Source organism: Larimichthys crocea, chromosome XIII (assembly GCF_000972845.2).
Source record: "Larimichthys crocea isolate SSNF chromosome XIII, L_crocea_2.0, whole genome shotgun sequence".
NCBI lineage: Eukaryota > Metazoa > Chordata > Actinopteri > Sciaenidae > Larimichthys > Larimichthys crocea.
This window is the reverse complement of record NC_040023.1, coordinates 22,745,465-22,761,449: the sequence shown is the minus strand read 5'-3', so window position 1 is coordinate 22,761,449 and position 15,985 is coordinate 22,745,465. Positions and strand designations below refer to the sequence as shown.

Here is a 15,985-nt window from a genome sequence, read left to right as displayed (position 1 = left end):
GCTCTGGTCATAAAACATCTTCACACATTGGAGGAGACTGATAAAAACCAAAAACAAATGTATTTTCAGTTTTAACAGAGATGAAAGCAAATGGAACAGATGTAGCTGACTTATACATCTGCATATTTTGAAACGTAGGAAGGACAAACATGGCCTAGTGGCCAGCTTATGTCCTTGTGACATCAAAGCCAAAGCATCTATGAATTGAAATCAATGTAAATGTTTTCAGGCCATATTAGTAATGGATGTTTCTATTAGTAGGTGTCTCATAAATTCTTGTACTTTAAATAATGCAAATTATGTGTTTTGTTTCATTTCTTTTATCACGTTTGAAACAGCTTATGAATTACAAATGAAATACAGTACCTGAATGGATTACTGCAACTAGGAAATAATATAGAAACAAAAAAACAAAAACAAAATCAAAACAAAGTATTGTTTATTACTTTGCTGAGAAGGTGGAGGCTTGCAGCCTGTCGCGTGCAGCTCTTCATCTTACTATAGGTGCTCCTTCTTGTTCCATTACCTCCTGCAATATTTCAAACTGATGTGCTATAGAGAAAAATGAAAAATAAAAATGCAGAAACTAACTGTCTGCTTTTGTAGACACATTTTAGATGAACGATGGCAGTAGATGACAAGCTCAGTGACAAACACATATGCCAAATCGATTTCAGTTTAAAAGTTCAGCTCATGTTCAAGTCAACTTGTGTCTCTCCAGTTAAAATGCTTTAATCTGAAGTTGTAGCATTTGAAAATATTTGCATTAGCAGTAACTTAGTAAAATTTTCTCTTGGAATTTTGCCACAAAAACCCAGACCGTAATGCTGTAAATATAGAAATGTTGCAATACTTGCATCAGTGGCCATTCTGTGGGCTGGATGTGCCTGGTAAACACAGGTAAAAGCGCTGCAATGGATCAATTTGTGTGCGAGCCTAGTTGTTTGCACCAGAGGCACATTGTTCCAACTTCTCTCCTGATGGCAGTGTCTGCTTCTTCTCCCTCCCTCTCTCTCTCTCTCTCTCTCTCTCTCTCTCTCTGTGAAATACGTAATTTAGAGAGCACAATCAATAACAGCAGTGATACTGTTTCTAATAAATACAGTGGATTGGACAGATTTTGATATTTCATCACCTGGTGGGGGAAAAAAATGGGAAAAATGATACTAAACAGTGACAGGGACCGAAGAAGCACGAGGGTTGGCAAGCATAGTATGCATATTTCATCACTGATTAGAATCAGATCACATCATTTGGATTATCAGTTTTCTTGCAAGATTTGCTTGTGGCTCACGGAAAAAAATAGGACAGAGGCTGAAACCGCTCCAGGGCGTGGGCTGTTCGCAGATCTCGATGCTACGAAGAGCCCAATTGGTTAACATGGTCGCCGAAGGGAAGTAAGCAGCGTACTTCGGGGCTCTGACGCTTCCTGTGTATCTTTGCTTTCTGGCAGAACACCCTGAGGGCAAACTTCTCATATTTGCTGATGCTGTCTGCTCTCAGGTGACACTTGGAGTCATAATGCCCAAGGGTAAACTAACTGACTGTCCAAGAAAAGGTTAATAAGATACATACTATTTTTATTTATCAGGAAAAGGAGTTTACCAAGCAGCACCTTTATTTATGGTACTTTTACTTATGTGTGTGCCCAGCAGTCACCATGCTTTGCTTGAATGCTTTGAAACTCCAAGATGATGTTATTGTATGTCACCAAATGTCAGTGGCTGTCAGGCATAGTTCTCATTTTAAGCCCTACAATCCAAGTGGGACCCAGCAAGCCTGAGTGCAGTGGGGCCAGAATTTTAGAGAGACGGCTTCAGCTTGGTCAGGTAAACAAACAGACGAGAAAACAAACACGATTCAGACTGAGCAATTCTCTCATGCCCATAAAATTCATTGCTTTCGCTCCCTCTCTTTTTATTGTAGTGTCTCTTGACTGCATACAAGGCCATTGGACAGCTAAACTTTCAAGCAACCTAACATATAGCATCAGCTGCGGGCAGAGACAAGCGAACTGTCAATTTACCCTTGAGGTTTTAGAGCTGCTTAACGATGATTGACAGCCAAGAACCTCAAAGTCAGACATATTTAACATCTCCTCTTAACCTTTTTCAGACAAATAGACTTAAAGCGTGACCCAACTTAATTTGTTATCCTCTCTCAACCCGTGGTATTACGGTTGTTTTCAAGTGATAAACATGAGTGAAAATGGGAATGCTGAAAACAAGGTGCAAATTAAGAACCCTTGATCCCTAACAGAATAAATAAATAAATGATGGAGAATACGAATTTCAAACAAGACAGTGATTCTTAACATAATTAATGTGATCAAAACACACTGTATATTCTACATAGATATCATTATGTAAAAGAAATGATTATTTAATTATTTGTGACTCATTGCTATAAAGTGGAAAATGCAGTAACCATTTGAACTGCTCAGTTTTGCCTACTAATTTCTTGCAAGTGGACCAAAGATGATGACTAAAACTAAAAAACATTTCTTGATAGCTGAAAGTACACACAACCCAGTGCTATAGGGTAGGAAATATGTTTTGCGGACGCCTCTTAGCAGTTGAAATCCGTTTATCAATTGAAGATTTCTATCAGATCTCTGCAAATGAGTTTATTGATTCCATCGTCGTCATGCTGGAGAAGGTTGATGTGAGGCTACACATCAATCACAGTGAAAATAGTCCAGAAAAAAAAAGAAATCTCTGTTTCCTTTGGCAAAAGCCAACATTGTAGTCTGGGTGGACTAAAGAAAACAGTTCTTTGTTATTCTTCTGACCTTTAATATGATTGTACAGCCCTGTTCACAAAGGGCAAAAACAACAAGCTGTAGATTACACGTCACTCATTATTTCAGATATGGACACAGAACATAAAACCTGAAAGGCTTTGCGGATATTAGATACACTTTTTGTGCTTATATACTATGAAATTTGGTCAGGGAATGTTCTATTTTAATTTTTCATCCGTTTCACTCCATGTCTACCTCATTTTCTACCTTCTTATCATCCAGTGTCTTTGCAGATTTTTCTGATTACCTACCGTAACATTGACTCTGCATGTTGTGAGCACACAAAGAAAGCTTAGACTTTAGAATAGATTGCTACTTTGCAGAGCAATCTGGAAATATTTTTGTTTGGTTCACTGAATATGAGCAGTCCTATTCCAACAGAGTGGCTAAATGGTTGTCAGAGGAAGATTACAATATTCAAAGCAGGTTGAGAGCAAGAGGTGCCTTGAAGCTAAATTGCCAACTTTGGTTAAATTACCATGTGTATTAGATTCAATTTCCTCTTTCTGGGATTTATCATTGATCTTCCCAGGCAAAATATAACCCATCAAAATACATCCAAAAGCTTTCCTTCACTGTGGTCTGACTGTGAAGAATCAAATGTTTAATGAAGGAATTTCATTTTACAGTGGACCCAGGTTTTCCACCAGGGCAATTAATGTAAGGAGCTTTACTGACTGGCTCACTGTTCTCATAAGCCAGTCTGCTTGCAGACACCAAGCTGTATAAGTGCGTTAACTGAACAGTCCAATATGAAGAAGTAACTTGAGAAGGGATGGAGAGTGACGGCTGCTTCCTTATCACTTAAAATATTCTCACAAATACTCCCTCTTGTCAGATGTTGTAGAATATGTGTGGGAGGATAAGACAAAATCACATGGGCCTATCTTTTTTGACAAATTTGAATTGATCGCTCATTATCTGGAGTGCCCCTGCCTACATACAACTTGCCTCTGTGAAACATAGAGACACCAGAGACTTATTGCTCTGCCCTCAAGGCCACATTTGGCCACAGTACCTGCACATTGGGACTCGTTACGTTGGTATTTTGATGAGATGTCCATGCTCCCTTTAACCTTTCATCATATCGAATCAGGCACATTTTACTTAGAGGACCCATGGGAACTCTTGAATGTGCCTCTCAAAACTATTTTAGAATCTACTATTAGTCCTTGAGATGCTCCAAATTGATGATATAAAGCATGCTAAAACCAAGCAAATATAAACACCGCACTCATGCCAAGCAGTAATCTCCGAAAAGCCATATTGCATATCTATGAAGGGACAAATAGACAGCCTGAGTGAGTCTGCAGAGATAGAATGGCAGTGCATTATGGGAGGAATCCATTTTTCCAATTGGACTTTCTCATCTTGCGTCACTCAATATGCACTGAAGGAGATCCAAAAAGAAAACAGTAGACAGCACACACTTGTTCTTATCTGTTACAAGTATTTTTTATTATTTATCTATCTATTTATTATTTTTTCATGATGATTGCATTGACAAGTACCAGCTATGAGCACAGAAGTTTTGTAGTGGCCCTGAATTACTTTGAATAATCACGTGGCTGCTGTTAAAAAATATAATCACCTCCTGGATGTATACGTAGAATCAAATAATATGAAAGGAATAATATAATACAGGTCATTGAGCAAGTGAGAGAACATATTCCCTGACATGATACCTTATTACTTTGGCACTTTTATGTGCAACATAACAACAATTTAAATATCCTCATCAGAAGCATGAGAACATTTTGGCACGCAAGTCATTTTCTCAGATCACATCAGATGCCTGTCAGCTTCCAGCCTATGAGCACATTTGTGTTCATCTAGGCATCTGTGCTTACTGTGGGAGCATAGCAGCTGCAGGGAGTGGTGCGTGAGTGTATTTCCTCAGTACAAACCAGACCTCCACAATACATTGCATGTTTGTTTTTTGTTTTTTTTTTCCACTTGTACTTGCTTTGCTTGCTCTATGTACAGTAGATGGGAGGCTTAGGAATAGTCTGGTGCATACAGATACAAATGTACCCAAAGAAGTAAGTCTTCTGTAAGGTGTCATTAAGCCTTTATTTACTGTTCATGGCAGTTCATGTTTCACTTCCTCTGCCATACTTTGCCATCGTGACAACAGTATATTCACCTCCGCTGATCTGAAATTTGTAACATCACTCCTGTGCTGCCTGAAGCATCTGTGCAACTTCTGGATGGGTACAGCTTTATTGTCACTATCCATTTTCTTTTCAACTTCTAATGATAATTTGCTGCTTCCACTATAGGAAACATGGAGGCAGCTTCTTCTAAATAGTTCACCTACCTGAAGGCTGCTCTTTTTCATTCTGTCCGTATATTGATGTCATTAGCATTTTATCAATGACTCGACGAGAGAGAAAGGTCATCTTTTGTGTGAAAATCAATTACCTTTTTAGCTTTTCTCTAGAAGCTACCATCATCTCCCCTTGTGATGGATCATTTGGAATGAAATATGTCATTATTTAAAAATTGCATTTAGTTTGCAGATGAATTTAAAATAAAACCAGACATGTATTTTCTCTCTCAAGTAATGAAGTTAAAATTTAACCAGCAGAATAAGGAAAAATACTCCAAGGGAAAAAGTCACCATGTTTGTTTGTCTTTTCTCTCTCTCTCTTGTCTGTTTCTCTTTCTCTCACTGCCACTCTTTTGTCTGTCTGCCCCTTAGGTGACTCTCCAGTAAATGGCAAAGAAATTACATAGAAAAACAAACCCTGAACACGCCTGAACACACCCTTACAGACACAATAACACAGACATGAACAGGTGGGAGCATATACACAGAGACAAACTAACAAGTTAACACATTGTTGTTTTTTTTATCCACTGAGCCACTTTGGGAACACAGGGCTCAACTGCACCATGCTCTTTTTCAGTCTGTCCCAAGCCTCCATTTAATAGCTAGAATGGCACTGTGCACTGTTGACTGTGGTATGAGGCTGAGGTGCAGGGTTTGCACTGAAATAGAAAAAGAGCCAGAGCTGGTCAACCACACAAATGAGAAGACCCCCGGCAGCTTTAAATCTCTATGATTACGGAGGATCCCTGATGCTGTGGCCATGCACTGAATAAAACTTCTGATTGCAGACACAGACAGTAAGACTTCAATCACACAGGCAAGGTTTGAGACAAACACACATATGATGACACATGTCTGCAAGGTAAAACACACTTTATCACTCTCTGTTGTCTTTCCATTTCTCTCTCACACATACAATCACACATTATAATCACGTTATTTTCAAGGTTTATGGACCGGTCTTCATTTTAAGAGCCCCGTTTTCTTTCCAGGCCTGACACACTGTAGAAATGGATGCCTTTATTCAGAGTCCATCGCTACAGCTGGTGTATTTACTCTCCTCTAATTCTTATGAATTCTCAGCATTTTTTCTTTTAGGGCTTTCATTCATTCTTCATTTTACTCAATTGAGTTTTTTCCTTTTTAGGTTATAATGGTGACACACGGATGTTAGTGACCAGAAAGATGTGTTAAACAGATGATGTGTTTTCTTTTTTTTCTGACATTTAGGCTAACTGGAATGAATATTCCAGCACCCATCATCAGCAACAAAAACTGGCTCAGGCTGCATTTTGTGACAGAGAGCAACCACCGCCACAAAGGCTTCAGGGCTCAGTATCAAGGTAAGACATGATTACTTAATTTGCACATCATAATAGAGGGGCCCTACTTGAACGAAAAGAGATCATCATAGGAAAAACACACTGTAATTACAAAACATGTTTTTGATCTTTGTTAACGGAATATTAAACAGTTTGATTAATACCCCCTCTGTAGAGGGCATGAAGGCTTTTCCCGCTTCAAACCACTGACTTCAAAGGGCCTTGTTAATCAAAAACTTGAGATAAATACTGTATATACTTTCTCCCCTTATAAAAACTCCACTCTAGCAGCTCAATAATCCATTACCCTGACATTGTTATTTGGCATGACTTTAAAGTCAGAGTGTGTGCTGCATATACTGTACCATAGAAGTTTAAAGCCTGGCCCTGAGCCAAATATGAAACCTGCAACTTCACCCTAAACGCTTCTATAAAAACTTTCAGTAACATACATGTGTGGCAACACGCTGTACACGAAGACATAAAATCAATCACATTGCATTTCTTATCTATTGCAGTGCAGTGCTAAAGCAATTTATTTTTGCATTTCTTATTTATGATGCAAAGGGCAGATATTATACCCACAGACAGGCACTGAGGGGTTTTATTACACGGTATGCTTTGAACATATAACAACCCTTCTCTGGTTACTAAATAGATTCACATGCTGATTTTATTTTATAGCATACTGAATTAACCTGTTGACCTACAGCATAGTTCAGAGGAGAGGCATTGTCCTGATGTTTTCAAAGGCATATTTAAATAACCTTGTTTTTGCTTGATACATCATTCATTGCTTTGGGTCTTCTGTTTATTTTTCAAAATTATGACAGCCGCTTGCATCACCTGGCTTTTGTGTGCAATCTGGGCCCTGCTGTGTTTAATTAGACTGTCTTAAGATGTAGCATTGCAGTCCTTGGGCTGCTCTTGATTCTCCGTCGTACTTTTTTCTAAAGCCATATAACCATTTAATCTGCTCTGGCCAATCAATTTCCATCCACTGTTTTAATATGTCTGATTTATATGAACAAACAAACAAGATTGAGAAGCTCATTTAGGTTTTATAGAATTGTCAGGGCAACCCTTTAGAATGCATCAGAGCCGTTGAACTCATTTCTTTTGAAAAAGGACGCACACCAGTAGCAATTACATTTTGATGTTCTTCGTAGGACCGAGTACTATCGAGAGAAAGAAACATTTGTACTGTATCTTCTCACATCTAATACTGTAACTTCTTTTATCTAATGAAGTCTTTCTATTGTTCTCGACCAGTGAAAAGCTCTGGAGAGCTTAAATCCAGAGGAGTAAAATTATTACCAGGAAAGGACAACACTAACAAACTGTCTTTGAGTAAGTCTGTTTTCATTGTTTTTTTTTATTTTTGTTTATGTAGGGCTTGCGTTTTGGGTCTCTGTTTCTTTCTTGTCTCTTTTTTGCTGCATCATTTGGTGAAGGAATTAAGCTACAGTACTAGATTTTGCAGAAGTGCAGTCTTTTTTTCTTTCTGATGACCTATTTCCCCTGCTGTCCCGGACTTCCTGTCCGCTAGTTTAAGCCTAGTTATGTATATTGCAGTCAAATGGTAAAAATGACGAGTTTCGGCCAAACCCACTCTAGACTGTTTAAGCAGTACATCGGCTTGACTTATGTTCATGCACTGTGTGATTTATACACACGGCAGTAGTCAAGGTTGAGTGACCACTTACTTGTCAGATGATTTGTGTACACTTCAGAAATGAATGCATTCTAATTGCTTGCGGAGCTCTGTCATTAACATAAATCTGGAACACAATTCCCTCTAACTCCACAGTGTGCTAAACACTTCAATGATAACAGGTTGTAATCTTTATTACCTTATGTGTCATGGATTCAGCATCGCATGGAGACATGAATAATGCAGAAGGGCTGTAATCCTTTTTATGAAACAATACCGTATATCATTTAAAAGACTATCAGGAGATGCTTCATATACCTTGTGGATTCATTTCATATAATTGAACCTATAACTGTATTATAAGCCGCAACAATTAACTCCAAAGCTAATGAACTTCCTGAAAGAAGTCAAAGAAGAGAGAGAACACATGCCGTTAGAGCCTCTCACATTAGAAATGGAACGGCATGTGTATGTGCATGCGTACATACGTGTGCAGGCTGGTGTCTTATTGCAAATATTACAACAGAGCTTAACAATAACTATGATGCTACAGTACATATTTCATCAATTTGCAGTGCACACAGTCTGAGTTTGATGAGTTTAAAGTTATAACACAGAAAAACACTGAAATATTGTCTTACTCCCAAGCCATCTCTTTACATCCCTATCATACAGTAGTAAAGGCTTTCTTGATATCACACCATATCTACGAGGCTTTGTTTAGTTTACTTAAACTACTATTATGTATGGAGAGTCTAAGACAGTGATTATTGTAGCTTTTGCAATTGGTAGTTGGAGGTTATTTAATCCTCTGTTGGGCCAAGATACATTTCCCTCTGTTTTGTCTAGCCCAGGTAAGAGAGTTGCATTTACCCTTGGCACTCACTCTGATATCACAACACGAGCGTGTATTCACGACAGCGCTGCCAAATAACTGGCAGTTGAAAGTCTTTGACATTGAGAGATGAGGTCGATTTGTCTAACTGCGTGATTCCTGGATCCAAATTCTGTTACCAAACATAACTACTAAACATTCAAACAGACAGTGTTATCCACTATTCAGGTACTTTTCACAGTGGGTGTTTTCTGAAAGTGTAGAGCTTTGACTATTCAAGAATCTCTCTCACAGCGTGCTTTGGTCGTTCTCTTTCTCACTCAGTGAATGAAGGAGGCATCAAACAGTTGTCTAATTATTGCCCTGACCCAGGGGAGCCAGAGAATGGCAAACGGATCGGCTCCGACTTCAGGTGAGTTGGTGCTTCAGCAGTTGAAGTGATGGGAGTACAGATTTCTGTGGAGCAGAGTTAAAGGAGCGGGTCAACATGCTCTCCATCCAATTTCAGTATTATGACACGCAGAATATTAGTCCAAGTATTACTGTCACATTCTGTTAAGTCAAAACAAAAGCTATATAATCATATTCGTCGTTTTAATCTCGTTATGTTAACCTGCATCAGTTTTGAAACTTTGCTCTATTACAGTCACATATCAAATGTTTGATCTAGTTACCAAAGCCATGGAGAATGTTTGTGCTGATGTTCTGCAGGATAGTCTTGCCACTTGACTCTTATTAGTTCTAATATGCAATATATTTCATGTCAAGCATAACATAAATGGGGTATTTATGATTTGTGATTTTGCAAAAAGTGTTCACTGCATCAGTGTTTCTTATTTTAACTAGGACATTTGTATGTGTGTAGTACAACAATGAATGAATACATTCACTCATTTATGTACTGAATTGATATATTGATGTTACAGTACAATGTAAACCTGCCATGAATGGCATAAAATAAATAATGAATTTGATATTTCATCAGGAGTCATTTTCTGAGAAATTGATTGCTTTTTCAGGTGCTAATGGTGTTTGTTATCTTCTCAGCATCGGAGCAACTGCTCAATTTACCTGTGATGAAGACCATGTGCTGCAGGGTTCCAAAACGATTACCTGCCAGCGCGTGGCTGAAGTCTTTGCTGCTTGGAGCGACCACAGACCTGTCTGCAAGGGTGTGTGAGGCTTCTGAGGAGCTAATAAAACTGTTTGATTAAGGCAGTGCCTCTGGATATAGGCTCTATGCAGATAGAGGAAAGTTCATTTTTGTTAATTATGTATGAAAGCCACTGCTGCAGAACTCTGCTCTTCCATTCCAAAATGCTCTGCCTGTTTCTCTATGTTTCATAATACCTGGAGCACCTTTTAGAATTTGATTAATGGAAATGCAGCTAATAGACCTTCCCTCTACTTGTGCAAACAATATATTACCTTTCTGTCATATTGCAATGCAAGAGTTATTACTCTGCCTTCTAAGCATATTTATTGTGAATTTAATATTCCTAGGACTGACTTTTAGATTTTGTAGTTTGATTTATACTCTGTACACTGATTTTAATATATATTTTAGGACTGTACCAAATAGTTTGAAGCTTCGTTTATAATGGTGACATTCGCATTCTAAATCAACATTCAAATGCTGTCTATTTATTCTGTTTAAACCCAATATTTCTGCACAGTTGCAGATAAAGATTAGGATACACTAATATCATTCCTACTATAGTAGATGTAGAATGTCATCCCAGTAATGGCTACATAGGATTGTTTCTAAATTGTATGATTGGCATATTTCCAATAACTTATTATTTTTTTAAAATGTGATAATTCCCATGTTTTAAGAAATATTTTACCTCAGTCCATATTTGTTGTCATTTTCCTTTCAAAAACATTTTCACTGTGGTCAAAAACCTGTCTGCTCTCCTGCTTGCTGCAAACAGATGGAGGCACGCACCTGTATTAACAGGGCAGCGTAGCAGCAATCTGACAACACCAAATTACATTTATATTACAATAACAAAAAATCTATTTGGCTCTAACACTATTACAGCAAATTACGTCAGTACAAAAAAAAAAAAAAAACTATAATTATGTAACATTATTTTATGGCCTTATTGGATTAGCTTGCTGCGTGTATTTATGTTGATGGAACTGACAAACTAACAAATTTAATACGATGAATCACTTAACTTAACCTGAAGATTTAGTTTGAGCCTTTGTTTTTGTTCTGAAGGACATTTTAAAACATGATGACGAACATTTGAAGCTTCAGTCAAAAAACAACAATAGAAGTATGGAATATAAATAAATGACATTCAGTACCCCAATATAATTTTTTTTTTTAAAGATCAAGGATATTTTTGAATCTGTCTGAACTCATTGTATATGTCATCTGTGTCTTCATGTCTGTCTTTTTACTCTTGTAGTGAAAACGTGTGGATCGAATCTACAGGGACCCTCTGGGACATTTACATCTCCTAACTTCCCTATCCAGTATGAGAGTAACTCCCAGTGTGTGTGGATCATCACGGCAGGTGATCCAAACAAGGTAGGACAATAGTCCTCTTTGAGTTTGTAGTATTCTTACTCTTGGACATAGTCTAATACTGCTACTGTTATTATGTGAGAAACCAACAGTGCCAGACATTTGGATCCCAAATCTTCACTTTTCTCAGTTAACCATTACCAACCAACATCACAGTAAACAAAATGCACAGTTACACTTGCTAGCAGTGTACTCCTCAGCTGTTCCTGTGCCTATTCACATCTGCTTTAAAGCATAAATAAATTAAATACCAACACAACAATTCCATATATCCTGGAGATAAAGACTAAAGTCATGATAAGGGCCATGGTTACAGTTAAAGGTGGTGAAAATAATTATCTGACATTAGAGAAAAAGTGTTTGCCATCATTAACTGCAACCCCATTAGGTAGTAATTACTTCACTACTGCTTCTAAACTTTACCTCAGAGTAGTCTCTCTTCACTGGTGTATATATAAAGATGATATAATGGCTTTTATTTTCTTGATTAATTCATTGAAAAAATCCCATAAAGAAGAGTATAAGTAATATGGTGTAAATTCCCCACTTATGTTTTTTTATAAACTAGTGCAACAGCCCCTCATTAGTTATAATAAACATACATGGGCAAGTAAAACGTCACCTTTTTGCTCTCCCCTCCTGCATTGTAGAGGATTTGTCCAGATATTCCCTTTCTGGATGCACATTTTTCTGTGTATCAATTTTCCAAGGGCTTTGCAAGGTGGGAAAAGGTCACATAGAATATGCATGTATTTTCACTTAAATCTGTTGTTACTGTCCCTCATTAATGTACACAGCTGCAGTGGATTGCATACCAGTTCTCACTAGACTACCAGTTTGACCGCAGCTGTTAGGAAGTGAGCAGTTCGCTTCATTTATCAGGGCTAACCAAAATGCAGAGAAATAATAAATTAATGAGACCAGCTTCTCCCCAAAGTGAAGAGGTCAAAGCTGTTTTCCTAATGGTCATTACGGCTCTCCTACATAAAACCTGGCTCTGTATTGGTATTCCAGCGAGTCATATACACAGGGGTGTCAACTAAGTACTGTACTATCCTGCTTATAAACAATAGCTTACCAACTAACACTCTTTCAGAATTCACTATTCACTGGCAAGTGCCATAGCTTTGTGCCACCGTGCCCTCTTCTAGGCAAACAAACCATTGACTTGGCACTGAAACTTGGTCCATTAGTGTTATTATAGTAATTATGCTTATGTGTGCATTGTAATGAGGCTGTTAAAAATGGATATTGTGCAGACATGGTCATCTCCTTGGCTAGCGAAAGAGATGCAAGCAGCCATCATATTTTTATCATCAAGAGATGTGACACTCATGTTATTACTGTACACTTTCTTTGATCACTAATCCATGTAGGCAAAGTGTAGGCTCAGATAATCTGGTGTTATTGTGTAGTGTCTGAACAGTAGCACTAGACTTAATTGTACATGATTATTATCAGTGCAAGAGGTTTTTTTCCCCATTTAATCTGTGAATGTGTCATCTTTTGTGTTTTTTTTTTAATCATTTGTTTATAAAAAAAATTATTTTGGTGACAGCTTACGAAGATGTATCAAGGCTGTATGCTGGCAGGCAATTAAAAATCTTAAATTTGCCTTTCCGTGATTGGTTCTTTAATTTGTGCTTTAAAGTGATGTGAAGAGATGCTGCTGTCAGTTTCTTTATTGCTTTTAAGGATATTTGTGGTGTCTTCTGTTTGCGGGGGTGTATGGCATGGACGTGCACTATTTGTTAAAGCCTGTTTCTACAAACAGTCAAAATATTTTGTTTGCCTTCCATTTTCTCTTGATGTCATTGTTGATTTCAGTTTGAGGGGTAGTCTCTGCATAAATCATAAAACTTTCAGCATATCAGCTACATTATGCAGTTTTCTGAATTATGAGATAGGAAGAAGTCTTAAGCTTTTACAGCATTGTTTGATCAAACATTTTGCTGTCTGCTTGTAAAAATGTATAAGACACTGCATAGGCTTTTATCTACATAATGTTGCCTCTCTCAGTTTAGCTGTTTCCAGAAATACTGTCTCTAAAGGCAAGCTGAATAAAGAGCCATTTTTTGAATTTCATATAAATGCTTTGGTGTTTTTTTTTTTTTTTGGTAATAAAACATGAGAATCATTTGGAATTACTGCTGATTTAGAGTGTTTGGCTGATATAAATAAATACCATGGCTAACATCTACTCTCAGCAGTCGACAGAGCTGTCTGTTTGAACCACTAGGGTAGAGTTGTAAACAAGATGACCTCCAGGGGAAGATGGTGGGGCTTTGAGATCTGGGACTGGGACTTTTGTTTGTATCCATAAAAATCTATAAACTATTGTTGACAGAGAAACTGTTTAACATGTCAACATACAGTATGTACACAAACTATCTGTGCTCTGTGTTGACAGACTTGGATATAAATCTTTCAGTAGGAAGTATTACTAATGCTCATAAGCATTGCAGTGCTGCATATTTACACATGTAATGGGACAGATTTGAAAAGTGACTTATATTTCATTGCAGGTTATTCAGATTAACTTCGAGGAGTTCGACCTAGAAATTGGGTATGATTCACTAACCATCGGAGATGGAGGGGAAGTTGGTGATTCTAGAACGATAATACAAGTGTAAGTCAAATTTGAAACTTTTAACTATAAATATTGTACTCTATTTCTTACGTAGTCAAAGTCATTTTACATGACTAGAAATTTTGAAAATAACACAGTCTGATAAGATATTTGAGAATTAGTTTTTTTGATATCACATGACATGACTTCTTTCTTTTGCCTGATCTGCAGGCTGACTGGGAGCTTTGTCCCAGACCTGATTGTCAGCATGTCCCATCAGATGTGGCTTCATCTCCAGTCTGATGAGAGTGTGGGCTCAATCGGCTTCAAAATCAACTATAAGGGTACACAGCCTTTGGTGCTGATATCATCTCTCACTGTCTGTATATATGTCTGTGTCTGTCTCCTGCAGTAAAGCAACAAGTCCATTTTCCTGTCTGCCTTTCCGTCCTATCTGTCTGTCTTTCTGTCTGTCTGCCAGTCTCTTCTCTATCTCCTTCTTAAAAAAAAAACTTCTTTAACCAGGCCACCTTGGACTCTTCACCTGGACCTTTATAGATAAATTTAAAGAAAAGGAAAAAGTACCTCAAAGTACTGGGCTTGATTTAATCCTCTACCCCTCTCTCTTTCCATCCCTCATTCCTCTTCTGTTCTCACCCACAGAAATTGACAAAGAGAGTTGTGGTGACCCTGGTACACCCCTGTACGGCTACCAAGAGGGTAGTGGCTTTCTAAATGGGGATGTTCTACGTTTTGAATGCCAGTTTGGATTTGAGCTCATCGGGGAGAGGATGATAACCTGCCAGAACAACAATCAGTGGTCCGCTAATATCCCCATCTGCATATGTGAGTCCAACACATGCTTTTTTTCATGACAGCAAATGAAGCAATTACTTATGCGTTTGGAAAGTTCACAATGACACTAAGCTACTGGAGGATTAATTACAGTGCTGTTAAATGACCATGAAGTGCATTGAGTGTAAACATCAATATACATAATGTAAAATGGGAAATTGATAGCATATGGTTGCTTGTTATTTGGGGTTGATTTAGAAGAAGACATACTCTGCTATACTATACTATACACATGCTCTGGAGAAGAGAAACCTGCACTATACATTGTCTTTTCTCTTGACAACCTATACCCCTCCTGTGAGTTATACAACTATACCTAACCCATATCCATAACAAAAATCTAGTCTTCTGTTTCTTGAAGTTCACTGTGTCCATTGGGACACTGTGCAGTATTCTTGTGTGCCTATATTGCTGCATATCTGTACTTTTGTACACTAACTCTTCAGCTCCATCCCCCCCTTACATTTTCATGTTTCTCCAACTACTCAGCACCCATGGGAGCAGTTCTGTCTCCTGATTGCTGAGCTAGTTATACAGTACTGACATATATATACCGAACTATGTGCCTTATTGCCTGATCCTGTCATGGCAGAATCTACACTGTAGATTGTCATGTGACCAATGGTAGTTGCTCTGAAACAAAATGGCTCACCTGGGACATTTGAGTTTCTTAATCATTACTAATGTATTTCTCCTCCTCTATTACACAGTTCCCTGTTTCTCCAACTTCACTGCCCCCATGGGGACGGTGTTGTCTCCTGACTACCCAGAAGGCTATGGAAACAACCTCAACTGTGTGTGGCTTATCATCTCTGAGGCTGGCACCAGAATCCATCTGGCTTTCAATGACTTTGACCTGGAGCCTCCCTATGACTTCCTCACTATTAAAGATGGAGACCAGTCAGGAGCCACAATACTTGGGCGCTTCTCAGGGGCCGAAGTTCCTTCCCACCTGACGTCTAACAGCAATGTACTGCAGCTGGAGTTTCAGGCTGATCACTCTATGTCTGGGCGAGGGTTCAACATCACCTATAGCAGTAAGGGAATGTTTATTGAATTCACTCATAGTGAAA

The 15,985-nt window shown here is 38.1% G+C and overlaps 1 protein-coding gene across 5 annotated transcripts in view; it reads left to right on the top strand.

Annotated features, from left to right (window-relative positions):
- The window catches only part of LOC109138772 (CUB and sushi domain-containing protein 3), a 205,529-nt gene that overhangs the window by 53,923 nt on the left and 135,621 nt on the right, over window positions 1–15,985 (top strand). For 3 of the 5 annotated variants that reach the window (XM_027287058.1, XM_019260084.2, XM_027287057.1), the window contains exons 6-14: window positions 6,369–6,481; window positions 7,733–7,810; window positions 9,274–9,361; window positions 9,997–10,121; window positions 11,370–11,491; window positions 14,014–14,117; window positions 14,289–14,401; window positions 14,721–14,903; window positions 15,623–15,949. In XM_027287058.1, coding sequence (XP_027142859.1) covers window positions 6,369–6,481; window positions 7,733–7,810; window positions 9,274–9,361; window positions 9,997–10,121; window positions 11,370–11,491; window positions 14,014–14,117; window positions 14,289–14,401; window positions 14,721–14,903; window positions 15,623–15,949 — 1,253 coding nt within the window. The remainder of the gene's footprint in view (window positions 1–6,368; window positions 6,482–7,732; window positions 7,811–9,273; window positions 9,362–9,996; window positions 10,122–11,369; window positions 11,492–14,013; window positions 14,118–14,288; window positions 14,402–14,720; window positions 14,904–15,622; window positions 15,950–15,985) is intronic. The other 2 variants (XM_027287060.1, XM_027287059.1) reach the window with 1 other exon arrangement.